We start from the raw sequence: 26759 nt of genomic DNA, 5'->3' as shown, positions 1-26759 counted from the left end.
AGGAGGTCCAGGACTCGGGCGCTTGGGACCTGTGTCTCTCCCTCCTCCACCTGTGGGAGGTGCTCCCCGGTGCCCATGGACCCCAGCTTCCTTCCCTTGCAGCTCCACGATTCGGGTTTCTTGGTCCTCCCTATTCCTGGCCCCCATCATGAAGTGAGCAAGGCCCTCTTCCTGTAGTGTCGCAGATGCCTCATTCTGGAACTTTCCATATGCTGTTTCTTCTGTCTGCAGCGTTCTTCTCTGAGAGATTTCCAGAGCTGTCTCCTTTCACTGATGCTCCTTGCAGAGGCTTTTCCCACCCCCACCTCCTGCAGTTTCCTCCAGCCCAACATCTATTTTCTTCAGAGCTCTTACCACTGTTGGAAATTATCTATTTAGCATGGTGTTTATTTGTTCCGGTCTGTTCTCCAGCCCCTGAAATGTAAGTTCTTGACAGCAGGAACACCGTGGGCTCATTCATTCTTGTTTCTCGGCACCTAGGAGAGGGACCAACATGGAGAAAGCTCTTAGTTAATATAGGAGAAAATAAGGGATGAATAAATTTCCACTGGATGGCTTGTTCAGTTTCAGATATTAGAAAGACTTGAGAGCCCGTAGGGCGGGCCAAGGAAGCTGAGGCCTGTGGTGGGGCACCGTCGTATCACATTCCTCATAGGAGTGCACTTGCCTATGCTCCCTATACTGTTTCTTTTCTCTGGGGAGCTGGATGCCTCTCCTGGGAGCCTCTCCCCATCCCTATGGGTGACCGATGCCCTCTTTCGTGGTTTATGCCTCTCCTTGTGGCCTTGGACAACTGTGGGCCATTTGCCTCTTCCTGCCCTTTCTGGGCTGGGGCTGGGGCTGGGGATGTCCCATCAGCTCCCTGCCCAGTGGGGGTGGGTCTGGTTGGAGGAGGTGCACTAGGAGTGGTGCCTGGGCTGGCCATTATGCACAGGGACCTTGCAGGGGAGGAACTGGGCCAAGGTCCAGAACCCCAGGGGGGCCAAGGGGCTTCTGGGGTGCACACTCTGCTGCCCATGGGAGTAGCCCCAGCTCTGTCCCTAGTCTACCTTCTTGGAGAATTTCCCTTCCTGGGGAGCAGCAGTGGAGAGCTGGATTTCTTGAGGGGATGGGGGTAGGGGGCATTGCAAACCCGGTCTGTTGTAGGGAGAAAAGGACTTGTGTTGGAGAAGTGGGCTTCCTTGGCCCTGTTCCTGGGGAATGTCAGGAGGGCTGCAAAGTTAGCATAAGCTCTCACATGTTTCTCTGCTCCCAGCCCTCGCTATGTGCAGTTGAATAAGAGCTTCAGAGGCTGAGAGCTGACCTTTTCAGCCAAGTGGGAGCAGGCGGTTATAGCCAGGGACTGTGGTCCCTGGGGAGTGTGCCTTCAGCCCTCATCGCTTGTTCCAGGGGTGAGGAGCCAGCTGCTGACAGGGAACTTAAATTCTCTGTGATGGCTCAGTCCCAGCCGGGGCTGCCTGGAACAGTAGGCAGAAGCAGAGCAGGTGAAGGTGTGCAGGAGCTCTGACGACTTGTGTTTTCCATGTGTGCATGTCCTTGTGTCTACTTAGGGGTCCCAAGACAGTTGCCTGCACACAGTGGCACCTCCTGTTCCCTAAGAAAGTGGAACAGTCCTATAGGTTGAGATGGTTTTAGGCAGGGGGACCTCAGGGGACTTCGCGCCCAGTTTGGGAGGACTAGCCATGCTGGCATGACATATGAGGTCCCTAGAGCCCTACTGGACTCATGGACACAAGGACATGGACACAGAGCCATGCTGGAGCCCTCATTGTGCATGTGCTCATGTACAGGTGCAGAAAGCATGCCTCTGCAGACATGGTTAGTCTCTGCCACTTAAAATTTTTTTAAAATGTTTATTCAGTTTTTGAGAGAGAGAGAGAGAGAGAGAGAGAGAGAGAGAGAGAGAGAGAGAGAGAAAGAAATAGGGAAGGGGCAGAGCGAGAGAGGGGGACACAGAATCTGAAGCAGGCTCCAGGCTCTGAGCTGTCAGCACACAGCCCTATGTGAGGCTTGAACCCATGAATTGTGAGATCATGTCCTGAGCCAAAGTTGGATGCCCAACTGACTGAGCCACCCAGGTGCCCCTCTGCCAGTTTAAAGACTTGTGATGGCCTTGCAAGGTGCAGAAGAGGAGTGGGAACTGGTAGATATGGGTCTGAGGGTGCCACCTTCATGCCTGTCCCAGTCAGCCCTCAGTGTCTTGTCAGCTGTGCTCACATCTGGGTCAGATTAAGCCATGGGGGCAGTGAGGCTGTTGGTGTCCAGGTGAAGGGATGGGGCCACAGAGGCTGTGACCTTGCCTGATCTGGCTCACGCTCAGCTCCACGTGGGCAGTGCCGTGGGAAAGCTGTGTTGGAGTTACTTTTAAGACATAAGCCCTGTTCTTTCATTGAAGTTCTCATATGCTATATGAGATAAAGATGTCTGATCAACTTGCTCTGTCAGTATGCATTGCTGAGAAACACACTATCCCAAGATTTAGTGGCTTAGAACAAGTCATTTATTATTTGTTGTGCGTCTGTAGATCAACTGGACAGTTCTGCTCTAGGCTCGCTCGAGTAGCTGGATGCGGTTGACTTGTGACTGAGGGTGGCTGCCTGGGGGCCCACCTGAGTCTCCACGTGTGTCCACATCCCTTCAGCAGGCCAGCCCCGGGTGTTCTCATGGTGGTGGCAGGCTCCAAGAGCGGAAGCAGAAGGCACAAACGCTTATCCAGACCTCTGCTTACACCAAGTCACAGCTGTCTTATAGGTCAGAGCAGGTCGTGTGTCCCAGAGTAGAGGCTCGAAGGGTCTTCAGAGTGACAGGGCACGAGGCACAGGAAGAGGGAGGCCATTACGAGGGGCCTAAATCTCCCATATTTGGGAACATCATTTACACCATGCTGGTTACGAGATAGTTTCTCAGGCAGTACCATGCAATAGAACTTCTGCAGTGATCCATCATAGATGATGGCTATCTGTGGTGCCCGCTATGGTAGCCACCAGCCAGATGTGGTGGGTAAGTACCTAAAATGTGGCTAGTGTGACCGAGGAACTGAGGTATAATGTTATTTAATTTTAATGAATCTAAGTTTAAATTTAAACAGCCCCATGTAGCTAGTGGTTGCTCTATTGAACAGCCCAGATCCAGGGGGAGACCATCCTGGGCACAGATAGAAGGCCGTTGCCTGCCTAGCATGGGAGTGGCTGCTGGACCTGGGTTTCTGCTTGGGCCGAGGTGTTCAAGCTTATTATTGGCAGGTGTGAGTTGTGATGTGCTCAGGAGAGGGGGTGGCTGGGGTTGACTGAGTTTTTTAGCTGGGGGTCCCCTCCACCTGTTGCACCTCCACACCCTGAGCCATCTCTGCACCTCTGCCCTGTCATTCCCTCTGTTCGGTTAAGAGGACTTCTTAAAATCCTCTTTTAGCTTCTCTTTCAAGAGGCTTTGGGACTCCAGGTCTCTAAGGACCCAAGCAGGCTGTGAGGACTGCGTGGCCTCCCTGGGAATCTGAGGGGTGTCGATAGCCAGGGGCCTGTGTGTCGGGAGCCTCTGGAGCTGTGGCAGGATCTCTGTTACCTTTTCATACTTCATAGCTTTGGGGGAGGGGGCAAGGCCTTGATGAAGAGAGCCTGACCTGCTGCCTGGTGCCATTTTCCTGTGTGACTCAGTGGGCAGAGCAGCACTGGGACCCCCGTGCATTGCAGGCAAGCAGCTCTGGGTAAGTGTCTGTGCTTCAGGGGCCTGGTTGCCGTTGGGCAAAGCTGGCTGAGGTCATGGCTGGACTTGAATACAGGTGCCACAGGATTGAATATTAGTCCTGCATTTGCCATCCCTAGAAAGGCTCTCAGGGCTCTTATTGGGGCACTGCTGTGCCCTCCCCGCGAACCATTAGGAGGTTGGTTCTCTGTGCCTCCTAGGTGCCGGCCCCTGAGACACAAACAACTGGGACCCTGAAGAATTGTGGTTCCTCATAGTCCTGTGAAAATGGAAGTCAGAAATTTATATCCCCAGTTTATAGATGAACAAATTGAGGCACAAGGTGGATGGAAGATTTGCCCATGTGTTTAAGGAACTATCCAAAATTCTAAGTGTCAGAGTCCATGGCAAGTTCCTAGAGCCTATTCCAGGGCTTCCCCCGTGGTGGGAAATTGGGGCCCCCTGCACATTTCCCCCCAGCACCCCAGTCATGACTTCCATGGCACCCTGGTCTCCTCCCTGACACTGTGTCTGGTTTTCCATAACCACTCTTGTTACGTCTCGCTGGGACTAGACTTACTGGTGAGTCTGTCATCCTGGAAAGGTGGGCAGCTGACGGTTCACTATAGCAGCTTGCATGGTGCCTGGCAAGCTCAAGAAGTTTGTGGAATGGGCATGAAGGGAAAGTCTGGGAGAGTAATGGGTTGGGAAAGGCGCTCTGGTTGAATTAATACTGTTTACTGTGAATTTGATTCTGGGGGAGTGGATGGGGCAGGGTGTGCCCATCGTGGCCCATGGGCATCCCAGGCTCCGGGAGAGAGCACCTTGTGTGATATGGGCAGGCCCAGAGCATCCTGTGGAGGGGGCAGCTCAGGTGTGGAGGACAGAACTGCTAGAACTTTCGCTCCCATTGGGTGGAAGCAATAGGGAGAGAAAGGGAGGTCATCACAAAGGGTTTTCTGGCCACAGGACCTTTTGGATGGTGGGGCATGCTCCTCACGGTGGGAGACACTCACCCTGGGGCCAAACAGATGTGTGGGTGTTTTCCATCTCTGTTCAGTGGTCACTGTGGCAGACGTGAGCCGTGGCTTGTGGCAGCCGCCTGTACCTGGCGCGGAGCATTGGGGTTAGACCCTTCCTGCTTAAAGCTCATTCTTTCCTCCCCCTTCTCCACTGCTTAGATATCCGTGGGCTCCAAAGCTTTCTGGATCAGGCCTCGCGGCTGGGCCTTGACGTCTCTTTGCAAAAGGTGGACAAGAACATTAGCCACGTGTTCACCAGTCTCTTCACCACGATGAAGACAGAGGAGCTGAACCGCTATCGGGACACACTACGCCGAGCCATCCTTCTGCTCAGCCCGCAGGGGGCCCACTCCTTCATCAATGAGGTAGGTGGTGGGGCCTGGGGCCGCAGGAGCCTCTCCCCGGGGTGCTGTGGGGTGGCCCAGGTGGCTGCCAGGCACAGCCTACTCGTGCAGGAGCAAACTGGATGTGGGGACTCCTGGGTGCTGGGCCCACAGAACATTCCAGAAAGAGACCCCGAGCACAACCTGGCTCCCGACTGATCCCCAGCAGGTGACCCAAGGCCTTCATGGACACTGAGAGGCTGGGGGCAGCTGGCGGGAAGCCTGTTTACAAGTCTCTGCCAGGGATACCTGAGGCCAAACCCAGGCTGTGGTTGTTTGTGGTGGTGGTGTTTTAATTTTCCTCTCTTTGTTGACAGGTGTAAGCCTCTAGGGATAAAATAAATTTCCAGCTTTCTGCAGAGGTGGGCAGCTCTGCCTTGGTATTTGTTAGCACCTGGAGGAGGTGTTGGTTGCATAATCTCAAATGATACTTGGTGTGCGTGCTTGTATTTTTGGTGCCTGGGCTAATCAGTGCATTTTTTTTAAACACCTCTATCAGGGGTTAGGGCCTTCTAATGAAGACAGGGCCCAGCAGCTTAACAAAGAATTTGGTGTCTTGAGAATAGGCAACGAGAAATACTCTCTGAGTTGGCTGATGGTGCCAGCCCTGGCGGTCTGATGGCAGAAAGGTGACGAGCTGGACGCGGCAGGTGCTTCTCTGGCCTGGGTTGGTTTCTGGGGGTGGGGGCTGTGCTGGGGGTGTGGTGTGCCTGGGAGGAGGGGTGGACCAGAGGGGTCGCCCGGTGCCCAAATGCTCCCTGCGATTTCCTTTCCAACCCTAGTCACCTGTTTGGCTCTCTCTGATTGAAAGGAAAATGAAGAGAAAGAATTATACTAATTCCAGTTGATGTACTTTGGTTGCTTATTCCGCTTTCCCCTCTAATTAATTATTACTCAGAATGCTACCTTACGCATCAGGAACCGGCACGGAGCCCACCGCCAGAGAACTTAAAATTCGGAACGCTTAATTTGGTGCAGTTGGCTGCCAGCCCTGCCGCTCTTGGCCTAATCAGTGCCCAGATCACGCTGGTGGTCAGCCAGGCTGTGATGTCCTGTCGGCGCCCGGCATTTTCTCGGGAACACATTTCCCTGTAGGAAGTGATTCAGGCCAGTAATGGGCAGCCCGGGATCGGCTCTAATGCATCCAGGCTTTCTCAGAATGTTCCCAGCAGCACATGTGTCGGTGTCTGCTCACAGGAAAGCTTTTGTCCTTGCTAAATTCCCCCGGCCGGAGTCTGCTCTGGTGATGGTGTCCACTAATTCTGTTGCTGGGCTTCTTCCTGTCTCTTCTTGCCCATATCTTGCCTCCTCTGCTTGCTTCCTTTCTGCCTTGTCACTGCTCTGTTGTTAAGCTTGGGAGTGGGAAGAGTATTGGCTTCGGAGTTCAGCAGATTTGGGGTCAAGTCCCAACTCCTCCACTTAGTATCGTTGTGACCTTGGGTGATTTGCCTCACCGGTGAGACCTCAGTTTCTTCATCTGTAAAGTAGGGATGAAGGAGACTAGAGCGATGGTAAAGCATTTGGTACATAGCTTTTTAGGAAACATCATATTCACTGTTTCCCTTCCAGATGAATTCAGCCCTTGCTCTGTTTCTAGGCCCTGCAGGGATTTAAGATGCAAACAAGACTGGCCTAAAGATATTATTTCCAAGTGGATAATTATGCAAACTTCTGCAGTGTTGGAAATACTTGGCTTGGCTTTGGCCTGTTGCCTTCTTGATCCCCCCTTTGCCCCCCCCTCCTGTGTTTGCAAAGTCTTTGCTTTGCTGGGTGCTGCAGAGCTGGGGACGCCCCAGGAGGGGCTACTCTGAATGCAGGGCAAGAGTGACAAGCCCCTGGGAGTGCTGGCCGGAGACCGTGGGGAAGGAGGGCACCTGGGCTTTGTTGCCTTCAGCTCCAGCTGGTCAGGGTCTTGGTTTTCGATCTCATATGCCTGGGGTGGGGGTGGGGAGGCTTCATTTCCTGGGTACCCACCATGGTCCTGGCCCTTTGTGTGCTTTCCCTAATTGTCATGGTCTGCAAATGGGGCAAGTGAAGCTGAGGAAGTTAAATGATTGGCTTTAGGTCACACAAGTAGCCACCGGTTAATTGGGCAGGAGTCAAATCCAGATTTGACCCACTCCAGGGTCCCCATTTGCCATGTTGTTGGGATGAGAGAATATTATAGTGTCGGTGGTAGGTCAGTGTGGCCATGCTCCCTTCCTGCTGGGGGATATGGCTCAACTGCCTCTGTCCAAGGTCTGGCAGAGGATTTTAGGGTGCTTATGCTCAAAGAATTTTAGGGCATCTACTAAACACAGTAAGAGAAGGAAGGTGAATGTGACATGTATGGCTGGCTAGTCCAGAAGATCCTCTGGGAGACACCTGGGGAGGCCATCACTGCACAAAACCTTCATTCACTGCCTGGAGGCCTTGCTTGGGCTTTCTGAGCAGACCGAGCCCACCTCTTGTTTGTTATAATGAGGATAGAGGGTGTTCGCAAGGCTGATCCACTGACGGGACAGGTCCTGAATTTTAAGAAACTCAGAACACTGTTATGGGGCAGTAAATGGCCTGAGAGCCCCACAGCTATTGAAGACACGTGGATATTATACCTAGTCAGGACTGGTGTGTGCGAGCCACAGTAGTGATGGGGTGTGTCGCTCTCCTGACTGTAATTTCTCCCTTCCCCACTCAAAAAGCCTGGCTGATGGGAGGAGGGAGAAACATGGTTCTGCCTGAATCTTCTACATTTTGCTACATGTGAATCTGTTGGGAAGGCTGGCACTTTCACTATCGCTAGTGACAAATTCTGTATGATGTGGACTTGGCTGCCTGGGACTTGCCAGGCTGTCCACATGCTGTGTTGGGAGCTGTGTCTCTGCCCAGTGTCCAGGATGCATGCATTCAATGTGGGGGACTCAGCCTGGGGGCCCATGCACCACCGGCATCTCTGTGATCCCACTTTATGAGAAGCCATCCTGGCTGGGAGCCGTGGGGGAGTCTGGCCTTGGTAGTGGGTGGGTGTCAGCAGAACAAGCAGGCCGAGGCCATGGGGGGAGGCACGTGGGCTCATATAACAGGCCCCACCTCAAGATCCCCTCACCTTCCATCACTCAGTCTTGAATCCGCATTCCCTCCTCTGGGATCTTTTTATCACAGTCTACACAACCACCACACTAGTGCGTTGTTTTTACAAGGCCCCTCTTGGGGAAACTGGGCTCAGGGGTGACAGCACTCTGGTCCCTTGGTCCCAGACCTGGAGCCCACTGTGGGGTGCCCTTGGGGACTGCTGAGGGCATAGGCCATAGAGAATCCTTCTTCCTGAAAGGCTTGTTTTGCTCTGGGATTGCCATTGGATCTCTGAGTAAGGGTAGGCAGCACTTTTTAATCACCCTAACTGGGAAGTGAGTTGGACTCATTCTATCCTCAGCTGGGCCTTGATATGTCTGTAGACCACTGACTGCTAAGTGGGGCTTCATTACGCAGTGATACCCACTATGCCGCTGTCTCCATGTAGCCTGTCAGCCTGAACTACCTGCTAGGGGTTTGGGGATGTGAGTGTCCTCTCCTCACTCCAGGGCCGTGGGAGTCCTGAGAGGGGCTGAGGGCAGAGGCTTTGCCTGGGAATCCTGTCTGTGACTATTGGAACCTTCTTCCTTCTGTCTGTGGGTTCCATCTTTCATTTCTCTAGAATTTAATGAGCCTGAGTGCCATGTCAAGTTTTGTGCTGGGCACTGAGGCTGTTGTCCCTGCTCACATGGAGCTCCCAGTTTGGTGGGGAGGAGAGAGGTGTGAACAGACTCCTTCACCTGTCAGAGCAGAGGTGTGGACCAGGTTCTGTGAGAGTGCCAAGGATGAAGCAATGCCCTCTGGCCAGGGAGAGATGGGGGTGGCCAGACGCTCAGGGATGCTTCCTGGAGTAGGTGACACTGGGGCTGGGTCTACAGGAATGAACCTTCATTAACCTCATGGCCAAAGGGAATGCTGGGGGACAGAAGTCTGGAGAGCCCCAGTGTTTTCAGGGACTTGTGCGTCATGTGGTTTCAGCAATGGATGCACAGGGTGGAGAGTGGCTGAGGCTGAGGCTGGGGTATCAGCAGGAAGGGGTCTCTGATCCAAGGTGGGGAGTCTAAACTTCAGGACCAGTTTGTTCTTGGTGTCCTTTTCGGAGTCTTTGAGGCTAACAGCTTACAGTGCACTCCATAACCACGGCCCCAGTGCTGAGAAGGGTATGTATGTCTTATTGTCCCTTCTTCTTGGGCCAGGTTTGATAGGGAGACCTCCAGTGCACACTCAGTTTTGGTCCTGGGCTTCATCTCGTCTTCCTGGAGGTGATTCCATCCATCTGTCCCTCATCTGTCCATGTGTCCGTCTGTTTGTCCATGCATGCGTGCATGCATGCGTGTATCCATCCATCCATCCATCCATCCATCCTTCCATCCATCTATCCATCCTCCTACCTAAACACCCAACCATTTAGTACAGATTGGGTGCCTACTATGGATGCCTACTTGGGTGCCTACTATGCACTCAGGCTCATATGGACCAGGAGCCATATCAAGTACTGGCTGGGGACACAGAGGTGGTGTCTCCTCCTGGAAACCTACATGACGTTAAATATTGTGGCTACACCACCATGACCATAGTCGTGTTGGGCATTCGCAGTGGCTGGCCTAGGTGGCATACCCCAGAGCTCTCATCCACTGAGGATTCCTCTGGAGGTGGGGGTGGGGTACTCCAGGACTTTGTTCTTTCAGCTCTTTTTTGTGATTTGTGTGCCCCTGCCTCTAGATGGACTTAGGCCTCCCTCTTTCCTATTGTGTCCTCCTTGTTTCCTCCTCTCCCTTCCTTCCCTGTCTCTTTCGTTTTTCTAGAAAGAGTAAGAAACAAAGTATTTGAAACATTTGTGCACTCTTGGAGAAGAGTTGCCCAGTTCCTGAGGCAGACAGCAGCCAGCAGGTCCCGGCAGCTCGCACACCATCCAGCTCGGTGCGGCCTGTAGATATTGGGCACCCTGTCCTTCCCACAAGAAAGTGAGCCCCTCATGGACAGGGCTGGGTGGTGTCCACCTTTGTATCTTTCAAGAGCAGCACAAGGCTAGCCCACAATGGCTGCTGAGGGAATAAATGCATGGATATTTTATATTTCTTACCTCTAATAGAAAGAGCTCGAAGCTAGGTTTTCTTGTGTGTACCTTCGTTGCCTTTTCAGCTTGTCTTCAAGTCCTGGGCCAGCCTGTCAGTAAGGGCCTTGGTCTTAAAAGTTCTGCTATTGGGAAGGGTGAATTTTGCTTAAGAACCCTGCCTTAGGCCTGGGTGGGTTGGCAAATGGCAGTGGCTGCCCCTGTGGTTGGGACATTCCCAGGCCCAGCTTTGGCACGGGGTAGGGGGAGCAGTGTGCAGAGAGGTGAGTGTGTTGGGAGAGGACTGACGATAAGCAGCCATGCAGGCCAGTGTGGGAGACTAGACATGTGTGACACAGGCACACACACGCACACGCACACGCACACGCACATAGACACAGGCTGATGCAATGATACGGCTAACCAGCCTCATAGCTGGTACAAGCAGACCCTCAGACGAGCACAGCCTAACAGACAGCCACTCAGCCCCCACACCTATACATAAATATGTGCGCACACACACATACACACACACACACCAGGGTAAAGGCATTGCTGGTGGCAGAGCAGTCTGGGGAAGGCATTGCAATGTTGGGAGAGAAATGGCAAGTGATGGTTACAGCAGGTGGCAGTTAGCTTTTGCAGTTAGATATTGGTGATCTCTTTCTGTAGCCAGAAGGATGGGAGAGAAAAACAGTGAGAGGAGGAGTGGCCTATTGGTAGGACAGCTCCCCATTGCTCGGGACTGGGGGTCCCCTTTCACCCAGATTGTGAGGCACAGGTGAATAGAAGGGACAGAGGTGGAAAAGGCCACTCCCCAAATTTCTCCTCAACTCTGCTCAGACTGGCTTCCCAGGCAAGGAGTGTGGCTGGAGGCCAATTTAATCCTTACTAGAAGCACAGGCTGGGTTAACTCCTGGCTTTGAATCAATTGCTTCTCAGAGTTTGCTCCCACAATTTGAATATAAAGACTGTGTTTTTTTAATACATTTATAGCAAAGGAAAATTAAGTAATCTCAGTGTTCTGTTGTCCCACATGATATATGCAAATATTTCTTACTCCAACATGGTAAAGCTTCAGCAGGCGACTTTATCACTCAGAGCTAGGATAATTCTGTGCCATTTAAGTATCATTTACCAGAATATTTTAAATTACTAATTAATTATAGAAGATTAATTTTTAAATGTGGCCCTGCATTTGCATTTAATTATATCCTACTGTTTACGGATTTTAAAGCCTTAGTACTTCAGCAAAAGTGCTATGAGTCTGAGAAATGCTTCCTCTCCCCCCCCCCCCTGAAATTCTTAGAAATAAGCTTATGAGGAAAAGATACTGTGTTGAGTTTGTTCTGGTAGGTTTGGAGCTCAGGGATGCTCAAGGCAGCCAGAACTGGCGGCCTGGGGCTGAGATGGGGAAGAGAACAGAGATTCCACATGGCCGCTGTCCCCTTCTTTCTCTGTCCTCACTGCCCTTGATCCTTGTGGACCCCCATGCGTACTGGGGAAGCCGTTGTGGGCTCCCTCCCTGTGGGACCTTCCACATTCCTAGCACACCTCTATCACCTTTTGTCATCCGGGGGCTTCTGCAGTACCCACCACTCTTGCTGTGACTACTTGTCATTTGTACTCCCCTCCCCATGGGGCCTTGGAACGTGTGAGGTCAGGAGGTGGGACATGTTCATCTTTGTGAATCACCTTTTCAGAGCCTGTGGATGATGATTGGCACACGGGTGGATGAAGGGTGCAGTCAATCCCAGGAGCTCTGACCTCGGCTGCATGCGAACATTCTCTAGAAGCTGGATTGCCTAGTGGGCAGACAAAACACATTCTTAATACTGTAGCTAAGCAGGGACACCTGAGTAAGATAGTGTTTTGAAAGCATTTAATGTTTGAGTTTTTAATATTTTAAACAGGCGTCCAAGCTCTCATCAAGGGACAATGCTTGAATGTTTCTGGGTCTTCTGGTGTTTGTTTTCTGCTGAAGTGCTGTTTCTATTTTGAGTTGCATCTTGAATCATGCCATCCCATTCCTGGTGCTCAGGAAGGTCTTACTTGGCTGTCTGGGAGAACTTTCTGCCTCTTCTTGGGGTCAAAGAGTGAGATCATGAACCTGAAGTGCAGGTCTGGAGACACCTGGTGTTCTTTCCTTCTTCCTTTGTGGGCCATTAAATAGCCAGCAAACTGTCACTTCCTCCCTGTGGGCGTCTCTCAGCCCCTTCTGGCTGGGGAGGCAGCAAACATGAGAAATAGGCATTTACGAAGGGAAACAGCCTGTAGCAGTGGAATGACTCAATTACCCTTTCTGCTCCTGGATCCCCAAGGGTGTTCTGCCTGGGGGGGCCTCCCCTGAGGTGGTGAGTCAGCCCATTTGTTGATTGAAGGGTGGGGTGGGGAGCCCAGAAGGGAAGCGGCAGAATTTCCCCAGCATTGCAGGAAGCCAGAGGAAGACTGAGCTGTGTTAAGAGGCAGAGGTGAAGCCAGGTTATTCCAATTGCCTGGATTCATCTCAGAAAAGCTCTCTGTGCCGTGCAGCCCACAGAGAAACCCACAGAGAAGCTTTCTGTTGCTGTCTTCTGCATTGCTCCCAATGGTGCCTTTGCTTGGTGCCACCAAGAACTTGGCCTCAGACACCCGCCATCTATGTCCAAGCTGCCAGTCAGCTTGGAGGAGAGAAAGCCTCTGCATCAGTTAGCTGGTGGGGTATAACAAACCACCCCAAACTCAGTGTCATGAAACAATAAGCCTTTGTTGTTATTCCTAAGTCTGGCAGTCAGCAGACCTGGGGCAGCCATGCCTGATCTTGTCTGGGCTTGCTGATGCATCTGTGGTCAGCTGGCCATTCAGCTGGGCTGGCCAGTTAGGAGGGCAGTTGTTAGGGTGATGGGGTGACGAGGCCGTAGGTCTCCCATGGTACATGCTCGTCCACATTTAATAATGTGACAGCAGCAGAGTTCCAAGAGAGCAAATGCAAGTGCTCCAGGCTACTTGAGGCCCAGGCTCAGACCTGGTGCCTTATTGCTTTTGTACAATCTCTTGGCCAAAGCAAGCCAAGAGATCAGCCCAGATTTAAGGGGCAGAGGAGGGAGCCTCCTGGGACACTCCTCTTGGGGGAAGTGCAAAGTCATAATGCAAAGAGGGTAGTACACTAAAGGGTAGTGACTTGGGGGCATTTTGTAATCTGTCTTCCATGTCCCAGTGTGCAGATGAGCTTCCTAGGAGCAAGCAGGTGTCCTGCAGGTGTGTGGATGATGAGGACCAGGCACCTCCTTTCTCCTACTTTGTTTCAACCTGGCTCAACTTTGGGGTGAAAGTGGTGAGGAGGGGGATGTGGAACAGAGGGAGAGATGGAACTGGCCTGTATTTATCAAGCTTGCTTATGTAGGACCCACTGATTCACCCAATCTCAGCAATGCTAGGAAGGAAGGGCTATCACAGAGCATTGGAAACTGGTGGCTGTGTGACCTGCTCATGCTCCCAGATTATGTGACAGAGCTGGGATGTGAGCTCAGAACTCCTTGACTCACAGCCCAGCTCTGTTCTACTATGTGCTGTTGGGAGGAGGAGGAAGCTTGTTCTTGACAGATCAAGGGGAAGCCCATTTTCCTCCAAGAACATGACAAAGGGTGGACTTGATGAACATCGCCATTGAGGATCAGGTGGGAAGGGGGAATGTGGACTGGACACCTTTGAGAGATCATCTGGGGAATGCGGGACACCCCCCTGGATCCCATGGTCCTGTCTCTGCTAACACACCTGCAGGGAGTGTGAGGGGCTGGGCAGCTTGCCTGTGCCTCCCTGCTTGGTAACTGGAAGAGCAACGTCCATAGGACCCCAAGGTCCCCTTAACCCTTCTGTGGTGTGGTCAATGGGGCAGAGTTCCAGACAGACCTGGTTCAGGTCCTGTGTCCTCCCCATGAGGCTTTCTGAGCTTTGCTTCCCTCTCTGTACAGTGGCTTTAAAATGACACTTGACCTACAAGGTTACTGTAATAATTAAGCATGGGGAATATTCTGGGTTGCAGTTCTCTCCTTTTCCTCCCTCATAGGGCTGGGCCCCAGAGGGGCTGTCTAGCAGAGGGCTGGGCACCAGAAGGTACCCAGTGACTGCTGCTTAGACAGGGAAACGGATGAGTCTTAGCCAATGTAAGGATATGGGCCACACAGAGCATTGAGAAAAGTGAAAAATCTGCTTGACTCCAGGCAAGGTCAACATTCTGAATTTTGAAGTGCACTCATCATTGACATTAGGGGTTCTTATGGTGACCTGCTGCTGGGTCACTTGACCAAAGGAGAGAAGTGGGCATGGTTGATGGCCTGTTAACAGGCATGTCTAATGCTCATTTCTCGGCTGTTTGCTGTGGCATCTCCCTCCTCATAGTGTGTTAGGAATCTTCAGTGTCTGTGTTGGTGAGTGATGTCAGGGAGAAAGCCAGGGACAGGGGCTGTGGTCCGTGGTTGGAGCCATGGAGCTTGGGGAGAAAGGAGTTGCTGGGACAGACCCGTGTGACAGTATGAGAGAAGAGAACCAGTTGGAAGTAGGATGTCGAGGAAAATGTGCACTGGGAGAAACATGCATGTATCCCCCCAGCCCCTTATAGAAAGCCCTGGTATGCTGGCAGGTGTGGAGGGGAGGGGTTTAGCTCCTCCCGAATGGGAGAGGCAGGACAGGAATGACTTTAATTTCAGCAACAAGGGACAGGGCAGACCTCTGAGTGTGTCCCTTTTCTCTGCCTCCTCCTTCCAACACCCCACCTTTTCCCTTCTTTGCAGAAGAAATCTGAGAATCTTTGATGCTTAGCTGGGGGCACGATGGTGCTTCCCCAGGGGTGAGGGCTGCTGGCAACACAGAGAGGAAGGGGCATTGCCTTTGGAACACATAGATGCACAGTCAGGTCCCAGCTCACTCTCAGTGCCATCTTTTTGGGCCCATTTACTGGTCTGTCAACTGGAATAGTATTACTTTCCCTGAGGGTTGCTGTGGGATCTGAAATGAGATGAAACCCACGAGAAGGCCCAGTGCAGGGCTGGTGCTCTGTGAATGGTAGTTTTGTTATTGTGTCTGTAGAAAGTGTTTGGCTGGGATTGTAGAACCAATTGGGCTGCTGGGGCAAGGGCACATGTGTTAGTGGCTCAGAGGAGCAGGGCTATGGCCAGTCTGTCAGGATGGCTTCTCACGCATTCTATGTCAGAAAGCACAGCTCCCGGAACCAGGTGAGGAAAACCAGGTGGTAAGGGATGGGATTAGCAAAAAGTGACAGAATGCTCACAGCTCTCAGCTGGTGCAGCTGGGATTGCAGACTGGCCTCTCATCCCAGTGCTCACCTGGAGAGATGTTAGAGTCCATGGGGGGATGGGGGAGGAGAGGACATCTCAGTGCCCCCACAGGCCCCTTGTGCTGGCTGGGCACCTGCAGTTGGTGCCCAGGAGCAGGTGGGAGCATTCAGGGAATCTCCTCCGGTCTAGGCTCTCCCTTGCCCGGCCAAGCAGACACAGCTACTAGTAGCTTCTCAGAGCTGCTGCTTGCTGGGCTGATAGAAGGAGAAAGAGCTGCTGGTACTTTCTGCCTGCAGAATTACTTTGGGGATGAGAAGCTCTCCTTTAACAGCCTGTTGGGTGGCCAACCACCATCAACACAACGGGCCCCTTTCCCTGGACCCCTTGCACTGGATTCTTTGGTGGAGAAAGACAGGGGCCCTGCCCCTGAAGAGCTAGCAAGCTTAGCTGCTCGGGAAGAACCACAAGCAAGAGAAGTGGGTGCCCAAACCGTGAGCACCTAGTTGGAGACAGCCCCATGGCTAGCACAGCAGAGCGGGCAAGGGAGCTGTGTGTCTGCTGTCCTCTTGCTGCTCGGTGGCAGTCAGGTGGGTCCACCCAGCCCAGGTAACCACATGAACCACTCTTGGGCGCTCTGTAACTTGGGGCCTTTGAAGACAAACAAAGGATTAGATAAGAATGGCTGCAGCCTCCCTTTGGAACGCCAGCCAGGGACAACCAAGTCACAAATCCAAATGCCTGTGACCTCCAGGCAGGAATACTGAAGTGTAGAGCAGGTGGGCTGTAAGAAGGGCCGAGATTGTACCAACCGTGGGTGCCTGGAGGGCACAGCCTTCCCTGAAGGGGACAGTTAGGCTGCCCTTGAGATTCCCACGTGAAGGCCTGGTATGGGCAGTGCTTTCTGTGTCTCAAAAGGAGCCAGAAATCTGGACTTTACTGTGAAATCTCTTAATTTTTAAGTGTTGGCAACTAATTACAAAACTTTTAAGCTCTCTGTTGGCCAGCTCTGCCTGTGGCAGGGCTGATAAGGCTTGCAGACCGCTGAGTGGCAACGTCTGATTTATGGCTTATATGCCATCAACGTAAGCATATTAAATACGGGAATGGCGTGAAGTAAGCCCCGTTCTCCTTTCTCAGGCCTTTCTCACTAAGCACCGGCAGTCATCCTTAGTGCGCTGTTCCTGAGAATTCCTGCTTCTCCCCTGGATCCTCTAGGTACCACCCTTGTTTTCTGTGCATCCCATACTCTTCTTATCCTTGCTGGCTGGTGCCCGGGTGTTGCTAAACTGCCTTAGGATCCTTCTTTGTATTTGCAAGAAGGTCTTGGTCTTTAAGCATGTGGAGGTCAGCTCTTTAGACAGAGGGTTATCATTGGGTTTTGGTTTGTGCCCCTAATAGTGCTCGACAGTGCTGGTGGTAGTTCCTTGACCCTGGAAGGTAGCTCTGTTCATGGGCGTTGTTACAGCTTTCCAGGGCTCTGGGAGGGCTACTGAGTATGATAAAGGGAACTGGACAATTTTTTAAAGGCCTGGCTGATGCATTTGGGGATTTGCTGAGAATCTACTCTGCCTAGCCATTTCTGAGGACTGGGGAGGCACCTGAAAGGTGGGGGTTAGTCTCTTCTTGCAAGTGAGATGTGATTTAGAGAACAGGAAGTGAGCCTACAGTCCCAGGCAATAAATGTCTGAGCCAGCCCAGCCCAGATTTGCCTGGGATGCTGTACCCTACAGACTAGTGCCTCTCCAGGTCTCAGTTTGCTGGTCTTCAAATGGATCAAAAAGTTCATTGAGCAGCTAACATGGATCAGGCCCTATTGTAGGTCCTATGGATACAGAGTGACTGAGACAGACAAGGCCCCTGACTTCAAAGGATTGACATTCCAGTGGAGGCAGAGGGTGGTCACTAAATAAATAAGTAAATGAATAAAGGCACAGTAATTCAGGTAGTGATAACCTCTATGAAGAAAGACAAAGCAAGGTAAGAAGAGAGTGGTTCTGCAGTGACATCGTTTTAGATGTGTTGATCAGGGATGGTGCTACCACGGAGGAGGTGTTTGTGGAGGGACCAGAAGGGCGTGATGGAACATGTAAAGCAAGATCTGACCGCAGAACAATTTCAGCAGATGGAATGGCACATGCAAAGGTCCTGAGGTTGGAATGAGCTTGGCATGATGGAGGATCCGGGAGGAGGAGGGTATGCCTGGTGCTGGGTGAGTCAGACAAAGAGTGATGGGATGGGTCCAAGCCCAGAAGACTTCTCAGGTCATTGGAGGACTTTGAACTTGGTTTCAATCTAATGGGGAGTCACAGGAGGGTTGTGAGCAGGTCAGCAGCACAATCTGGAAAGGGACCAGGGTGCAGGTGTCCTCTCTGCCATTGTTCGACTCTATAGGAAGTAACTCAGGGACATGGGAAGTCTAAGGAGATAGTAGATCATAGTTGTCAGGCCACAGGGAGCCGATGTTTGTGGAGCTGATTAGGGCTACTCTGGGGGAGGTGTTCCCTCTGCCCCCTCGGCTTGCTGGGGCCATGGGGATGGCACAGGGCCCTGGGTAGGTAGCCTCATTTGGGACTCCCTGCATGGGCCCTTGCTGCAGGAAATCACGCAGGCCCCTGCTTCATGTGACAACCCAGCGTCTTCTCAGGGGTGAGCACAGCCTCCTGGCAGCCACCCATGGTGGCTTCCTGCGAGGAGCAAGCAATCAGCCTAAAGAGCTTTGCATCTTATTAATGTATGTGAAAATGGGACTGCTTTGCTGCTCCAAGGACTCTTTTTCTGGAAGGGCTGAGAGGACACACCCTTTGCAGAACAGCCTTTCCCCATCCTTTGCCAGGGATTTCAGGCAAGCAGCAACAAGAGCTAACCCAACCCACAGCTAACTTTCCGCTACCACTTAATGGGAGTCGGGTAGGACAGCCTCTGAGCCCAGCGCAGGCCTCGCCCCCTGTGGGCTTCCGTTTTTTTGCACTTGTGCCAATAGGTAAACAAATCTGTGCTGCCATTGTATGTTTGTGTGCGTATGTTTGTATGATGAGGGAGAGTTTGCTCACATCTCCTGCCCTTGTTGACCTGCTTCCACACTGACACTTTGGGGCCTGTGTGACACTCCCCGCCCCCATAGTGGGCCCACCAGTGTAGTGGGAGATAGTACTGTGGGATTCCCTTGCCATCCATCCCACCCATTGCTGCTCCCAACTGCACCCCACCCCCCTGCCAGCTCTCAGCATCACCCATAGGTTCTAGGCCGTGCCTGTGTGGCCACAGCTGTGACCTCTGCTCCTTGGGCTTGGGCTGCAGCATTCCCCTTAGGACCGGATAGACTTACATAGTGCCCCTTCTCATGCTGTGGATTCCAATCCTATTCTTGCCTCTCATTCCATGTCCCAGGGGACCTGGGCTATAGTCATGGCAGAGTGGGAAACCTCAGACATAAATTTTTTTCTGTGTAATGGGGAATGCTATTTGCACATTTCATTTAGTGGGCACTTATAAAAAATCATGACTTTTTCTTTCTATGAAGGGAGGTATCCTTTCAAATCTGGCAAGTTTCAGCTTCCAAAAGAAGGGAAGTTGCATAATAAGCTAGTTGGGCACTCAGATTGGGTTCTGGAGCCAGGAAGAGGTTGAGCAAGGACAATCTAGTCCAGGGCTGTGCATCTGTCTCTCTTCTACTTGTCTGGGGTATCTTTCAGTGAGAAAAGAGCCATGCCCAAAATGGTCACCTGCCCAGGAAATGCAAAGCAAATATATCCCTGACTCATTAATTGCTCTAAGTCAATGTGCAGAGAAAAACTCTGCTTCTCTGACAGGGTCAGATAGGGGATTTGGCATGTGGCACATGGGACCCATCCTCAAGGTGGAAGGACATTTGGGGCAACAGGAGTAAAGGCTTAGAAGTTATGCAGCTGGGCTTACTCTCTTTATCTGAGCGCACTGACAACATAGGGAAGCTTATCCCTACTTACCCCTGGGATTGTGGTGAAGTTAAATGAGACAATGTGTGGGGTGAATGCCCAGTGTTGTCTGACCCAGAGTAGGTCTTTCATAAATGACTTCACCCTGTTCCCTCCCATGGTATGGTGCCCCTCACTCTGGTCTGACACTCTGTCCAGAGCCAGGCTGTTGTCACCACTCCAGATGATGAGACTGAGGCACTGCAAGGTTGTATTTGGGGGCCTGGGGTCTCCACTGGAGTATTTCTAAAGAAACTCTGGGTGAAGAACCATGGAGTGGGCTTGAGGAGAGAGGAGCCAAGGAAAGTAAGATTGCACATGGTGTTTGGAGTTAGTGCATTTGAAGTTAGAATCCCAGCACTGCTCTTAAGGCTGGTGGCTGTGAGCAAATTAAAAACTGCTCCAATCCTTTGTTTTCTCATCTCTAAGGTGGGAATAGTAGCATATAGGGAGGACCACATCATGAGGATGTGATGAGGATTTGACAAGCTAGTATACTTGAAGTGCCTAGGTCAGTTTCCAGTACATAATGAGTACTCAGTACAGGTCCCTGTATTACATGGCAGTGGTGGTGATGTTGATGATACTGATGGTTGTGGTGATGGCTGATGATGACAGTGATGCTGATGCTGGTAATGATGACAATGAGTATGATGATGATAGTATGGTGATGATGATGGATATGGTGGTGGTAATGATGATGATGTTGGCAGTGATGGTGATGATGGTTATTATGGTGATGGTTATGATGATGTTAGTGATGGTGATGATGAGGATGAGGGTGGTGGTGGTGATGCTGATGGTGATGCTGATGTTGGTGGTGATGGTGATGGTAATGATGTCTGTGATGACTGTGATGGTGAGGCGGTGATGATGATGGTGATGATTATGATGGTGATGCTGGTGATGATGACAATGGGTATGATGATGACAGTGATTGTGATAGTGATAATGATGATCATGATGGCGATAGTTATAATGGCGATGCTGGTGGTGGTGGCAGTGATGATGATGATGATTATGATGATGATGCAGCTTTGCTTCCCATCAGAACCACTGCCCTTGGAGGTGCCTGAGTGGCTCAGTCAGTTAAGCATCCGACTTTGGTTCAGGTCATGATCTCACAGTTCATGGGTTTGAGCCCTATGTTGGGCTCTGTGCTGACAGCTCAGAGCCTGGAGCCTGCTTCGGATTCTGTGTCTCCCTCTCTCTCTGCCCCTCCCCAACTCATGTGCTCTCTCTCTCTCTCTCTCTCTCTCTCAAAAGTGAATAAATGTTAAAAAAAAAAAAAGAAACTCCGCCTTTGGCATTATCTTGATCTTACTTGGAGACACGAGTAACCCAGAGGTCTCAGCTCGATCATAGCATACTCAAAGGAAATTTTTATTTTGTTTCTGGATTGATGACTGAAATTGAGGTAGGGACAAGGAGTCCTTGCTATGTGGGGTTAAAGGGGCCTGGGGATCCCAGGCCCTGTGGTTGTGGGGTCTGAATGCCTATTTCAGGGAGATGTTTGTTCCAGGAGCATCAGCGCACTGGGGAAAGACAGAGCATCTTTCTCTGTTCACAACAGGACTGGGGCTGTGTAGGAAGCTAAAGTCAAGTTTGGCTCATGCAAGAAGGATCTAAGGGCTATTTGTTCACTACCATGGCTCTGATGTTGGTCGGACCTTTGTTCTGGTTATCTGCTGCTGTGTGATAAACCACCCCAAAACTTAGTGGCTTAAAACAAAAATCATTTTGTTATCTCACCTATTTCCTTTGGATCGAAATTTTGGTAAGGACTCAGCTTGGTGGTTTTGACTCAGAGGCTGTCATGAAGTTTCAGTCAGTCGTACAACCCCTGGATCAGGAAGAGTGAGGGATGGGAGAAGCCGGAAGCTGGCTGGGCATCTCTCCCTCTTCATGTGGTCTGTCCGAATTTGCTATTTGAGCTTCCTCAAAGCAGGGTGGCCTTAGGGTGGCAGGATTTCTTACATAGTTGCCCACAGCTCTGGTATAAGCTAAGTGGAAGCTTGGACATATCTGTTCCATAATTCTGGCTAGAACCAGGGTGAGAGAGGGCGTCAGGTGGGATATTGCATCCTGTATTTCGCTTTTGTGGACATTCATAGTCCTACTATGTGAGAGTGGCCTAAAGGTGACTCACAGGAGGCAATGTTTTTGTCAAGGCACAGAATGAAATCATAGTCACTGTAAATTTGGAGCCCCAGCCAGGTGTGTGAGGTGGCTAAGGGAGAGGGCATGCTAGAAGGATGGAATACCAAGGTGGGGCCTTCCTTTTCCACAGCAAGCTTAGCACACCCGGGACTTGGCTGTGCTGTCTCTGCCTTATCACAGCCTCTGAGAGCCCCTTACTCCTTGTGGTTGCTGTTACTTCTTGTTTTGGAGGGAAAAGGAGGTCATGAAGGCATATGTGACTCAGGGACCTCCCAATGGGCCTGGATGATCCCTTGAGAAATTCCTGTGCCTAAGGTCCTCAGTTCTGCCAGAGCAAGGCAAGGTTTGGTGCTCTGCACTGGAGGGTGTGAGAGATGGAGCTCATCACAGGGTCAGGGATGCCGGGAGCCCAACTTCGAGCCAGGAAGGAGATATGCTGCCTCGGGTCCAGTAGCAGCCTGCAAAACAGGTGTTCTACTTGGCATTGCTTCCCTCATGACAAAGGTACTTCTCATCAAAAACTGGTGTTTCTAAGCCCGGTAATCACAGTTAGAGAATAGTTACACTGAAGCCAATATTTAATATTTATGTCCAAACGGGCAATATCTTGACATTAATTATCCTGTTATAATTAAATCTAGTAATCCGTTACATTGCCATATAATGGAATGTAGTTATATAGGACTCTAGTGAGAATAATGGAGTTCTAAAGAGTAGAATTTGTAATTTAATACCTAGGAACAAAAGGTCTGGATTGCTGGTTGTGATTTTTCACTGCATCTTTTTCCTCCAGTGATGTACTCATTATTAAAGAAGCATTTGGTGAGGATTGCACCAGAGATGCATGGTGAGAGCACTGTACCTGTCCTCACGGAAAGAAGGCAACCGTCAACAGTGGGGGATAGATGTAAGTGTAGGCATGATTAGGGTATCCACCAAAGCCAACACATCCATCCTGGAGTGAAGGAAGGCTTTCTGTAGAAAGCAGTGTCTGATCTGAATCTTGAAGGACAGGCACAAGCCAATCAGGGAAAACAGTGGAGAGAAGCCATCCTAGGTGATGGACTAGCAAGTGTGGGAACATGGAAGGGAAGCACAGGTGAGCTAGAGGATTAGTTTTTTGGAGAAAAAGCAATAGATACTTTGATATGATACCATCAAGAGAGGCATGTAAAAGCATAGCAAAGGAAACCATCAACAAAACAAAAAAAGGCAGTCTATCGAATGGGAGAAAATATTTGCAAAGGATAGATCTCATAAGGGATTTATATCCAAAACAAAAGAACTTATACAACTTAATACCAAAATCTCCCACAAATAACCCAATTTAAAAATGGGCAGAGGTCCTGAATAGGCATTTCCAAAGAAGACATCTTCCAGAGAAGACATACAGATGGCCAACAGACACGTGAAAAGATGCTCCACATCACTCATCATCAGGGAAATGCAAATCAAAACTACAATGAAATATCACTTCACACCTGTCAGAATGGCTAGAATCAAAAAGCCCAGAAATAACAAATGTTGGTAAAGATGTGGAGAAAAAGGAACCCTTGTGCATTGTTGATGGGAATGTAAACTGGCGCAGCCACTGTGGAAAATAGTATGGAGGTGCTTCAAAAAAAATTAGAGATAGAAATAATTCTACTACTGGGTATCTACCCAAGGAAAAGAAAAATAATTCAAAGAGATATAGGCACCCCATGCTTGTTGCAGCATTATTTACAATAGCCAAAATATGAAGCAACCAAAGTGTCCATCGATAGATGAATGGATAAAGAAGATGTGGGGTGTGTGTGTGTGTGTGTGTGTGTGTGTGTGTGTGGGCGCACACACGCGAGTGTGCGATTGCGGGTGGAATATTATTCAGCCATAAATAAGAATGAAGTCCTGCCATTTGTAACAACATGGATGGACTTAGAGGGTATTTTATTAAGTGAAATAAGTCAAACAGAGAAAGACAAATACCATATGATTTCACTTATATGTGGAATCTAAAAGAGAAACAAAGAGCGGAAAAAGACCCCTAAATACAACTGATGGTTACCAGAGGGGATGGTGGGTTAGGAGGCTGGGCAAAATGGTGAAAGGGAGTGGGAGATGCAGGTTTTGAGTTATGAATATAATCATGGGGATAAAAGCTACAGCATAGGGAATATAATTAATGGTATTATAATAGCATGGTATGGTGACAGATGGTAGCTGCACTTGTGATGAGCACAGCATAACGTATGGAGTTGTTGAATCACTGTGTTGTACACCTGAAGCTAATGTAGCATTGTGTGTCAGTTATTCCTCAGTTAAAAGAAAAACAATGCTAATAAAAAAAAGAGAGGGAGGTCAAAGAAGAGTAGGGGCAAGGCTGTGAAAGAGTAGGGGCCCCAGATTCCATGCTGGGGATCAGATGCAATCCTGAAGATGGAGGGAGCCATTGCAACACAGGTGTGCCTCATCACATCTGAGTTGTCAAAGCTCTGAGTGGCCTCTGGGAACCTGATAGATTGGATGGGGGGCCTGGGGCCAGGGAGGAAGTGTGTTGCCAATATTTGGGTGAATGTTGACATAGCACTGAGGAAGTCAGAGATAACTGGGGAGAAGGAACACTTTTGAGGACTGTCTTGGAAGCATATTCTACAGAACTCAGGATGAGACTCCCAATTCTTAAAAATAAACTTTTAATTTTAGAATAGTTTTTGGGGGCGCCTGGGTGGCACAGTCGGTTAAGCGTCCGACTTCAGCCAGGTCACGATCTCGCAGTCCGTGAGTTCGAGCCCCGCGTCAGGCTCTGGGCTGATGGCTCAGAGCCTGGAGCCTGTTTCCAATTCTGTGTCTCCCTCTCTCTCTGCCCCTCCCCCATTCATGCTCTGTCTCTCTCTGTCCCCAAAATAAATAAACGTTGAAAAAAAATTTAGAATAGTTTTTGATTTACAGATAAATTGCAGAGACGGTACACAGAGTTCTCACATACCCCACGCCCAGTTTCTCCTATTATGAACATCTTATGTTAGTACGGTGCATTTGTCACCTTTAATGACATTATTGATATATATATTTTTGTTAACTGAAGTTCATGCTTTCAGATTTCTTTAGTTTTTACCTGCTGTGCTTTTTTGTCTCCAGGATTCCACCCAGGGTGTCACAATACATTAGTCATCCTGTCACCTTAGGCCCCTCTTGGTTGTGACAATTTCTCTGAATTTCCTTGCTTTTGATGACCTTAACAGTTTTGAAGAGTCCTGGTCAGGTATTTTGTAGAATACCCCTCAATTGGGATTTATCTGATATTTTCTCATGATTAGACTGGGATTATAGGTTTGGGGGAGAAAGACCATGGAGGTAAATTGCCATTCTTATCACGTCATACCAAGTGTGTGTGTTATCAACATGACTGATCACTATTGGTGTTGACCTTGACCACCCGGCTGAGGTAGTGTTTGTCATGTTTCTCCACTCTAAAGTTACTCTTCGTTTCCCCTTTTCTGTACTCCTTGGAAAGATGTCCCTATGTGCAGCCCACACTTAAGGAGTAGGGGGTTATGTTCTACCTCCTTCAGGGTGCAATATCTACATACATTATTTGGAATTCGTTGGCACAGGAGATTCTAATTCTCTTTCTGATGGGAAAATTAGCTAGGTGTGGCCTGTGGGGTTGGTGGTAGACAGGGTAGTGGCAGAAGACTCAAAGTTTCCTTGACGACTCATGCCTTGGGCCAACTGTGCCCCTCCGGGCCTGCCTCTAAGGGACAGTCTGATTGCTGGTGGATGGATGACTTGAGCCACAGCCTGGGTCTCCCAGGTGGGCAAGTCTCAGCCTCTGCTCTGTGAGCCGTAGCCCCTGGCCACGTGGCCTGTTTGTGCTCTTCTCCCCACAAAGTAGAGACTTCGTTCCATTTAAGTCAAACCCACAAGCACTTTTACGTGTGTTGAAGTGCTTCTCCCTAAATGCCCTTTTGGGGACAAGGAAAGAGAGCAGCATTGTTGATTTTGGGTTTGATGGGTTCTGGGGGTGGAGGCATGGCAGACGTGCCTCAGCCTCAACATTCGAAGCTCCGTCCTTTCCATACTCCTATTTGTCATGTTATTTCACTGTGTTTCTAGGAAATAACAGTTTGTAAGCACTTACTGATTATAGCCAAGGAGGGGATGGCTGCATTTAGTTGATTTTTCTGCTATGTATCCTGAAGCTGTTAGAAGATATACACATATTTTGGCCTCCCAGGGTAATACCCTGCAGGCTTCTTCTTCCAGGAGTGGCTGGGATGGGACTGACCCTGTGTGGTGGGGTAGCTGGCTCTGTAAGGCGTTTTTGGCAAGCGAGTTGGATCTCTGCGCAGGTTAGTAGAGTTGTCTAAGCAAAGGAGTCTGGAGCCATCTTCCTGAGTTGGAATTCTGGCTCTACCTTTCACTAATGGTGGGACCTAAGGTCAATGTCTCACCTGCAAATGCAGGTAATGTTATTACCTACCTCATAGATGGTTGTCAAGATTAAATGAGTTAATATATGCAAAAAGTTGCCTCACCTAGGGCAAACCTTTACCTAGGAAGTGTTAGCTGTGATCATTTCAAACATAGGCAGGAAAGACTTAAAACTTTGTGAGCTAAACAATGGATTTCAGGTTCTCATTCATGTGTTCGTTTATTCATCTCTTTTGAATTTTTTTTAACATGACCAAAACATTTTATTAAATGTATTTGCCTATATTTGCAGATTCTTTCATAGTTGAGTACTAAAATAGACATTTATAGTTTCAGAATTTTTGCTCAAAGGATTTTTTTTTAGCAGAGGGTGGTGTGGAGGCAATAGGCTCTTCTATGAGATGAAAAAAGAGCTAAGCTTTTTTGCATGACGAATTCTAAATACATCCAGCACAGTAAGTCATAGGTACTTTCCCAGGAGATGGTGTTTCATTCCTTTGTAATCCAAATGAAACTATAGTGTCTCACATCCCAGTGTCAGTAAAGTCATATTAGGAGGAAAACCAGCAAAAGTAATGCTGTACCTAGCAATTCTTTTCTGGTATCTTTTGAAGACAGTCGGAGGATTCAATTCATAACTCACAGCAACAATGCTTAGAATCTGTGTTCTCTGTCTCTCTCTTCCTCCTTATCTCTTACTAGACAGGGGCTCCCCAAATCTCCAGATACGTCACATGGTCCACATGTGCTCTTGCTTCTGGTCCCCTCCC

At 49.9% G+C, this 26759-nt stretch overlaps 1 protein-coding gene across 2 annotated transcripts in view; it reads left to right on the top strand.

The window, feature by feature from the left end:
* The window catches only part of GRID1 (glutamate ionotropic receptor delta type subunit 1), a 689073-nt gene that overhangs the window by 216956 nt on the left and 445358 nt on the right, over positions 1-26759 (top strand). For both annotated transcript variants that reach the window (XM_027062464.2, XM_027062467.2), the window contains exon 4: positions 4860-5065. In XM_027062464.2, the coding sequence (XP_026918265.1) occupies positions 4860-5065 (206 nt within the window). The remainder of the gene's footprint in view (positions 1-4859; positions 5066-26759) is intronic.

Source organism: Acinonyx jubatus, chromosome D2, assembly GCF_027475565.1.
Source record: "Acinonyx jubatus isolate Ajub_Pintada_27869175 chromosome D2, VMU_Ajub_asm_v1.0, whole genome shotgun sequence".
Classification (NCBI taxonomy): Eukaryota; Metazoa; Chordata; class Mammalia; order Carnivora; family Felidae; genus Acinonyx; species Acinonyx jubatus.
This window is presented reverse-complemented; position numbering and strand designations above follow the sequence as displayed.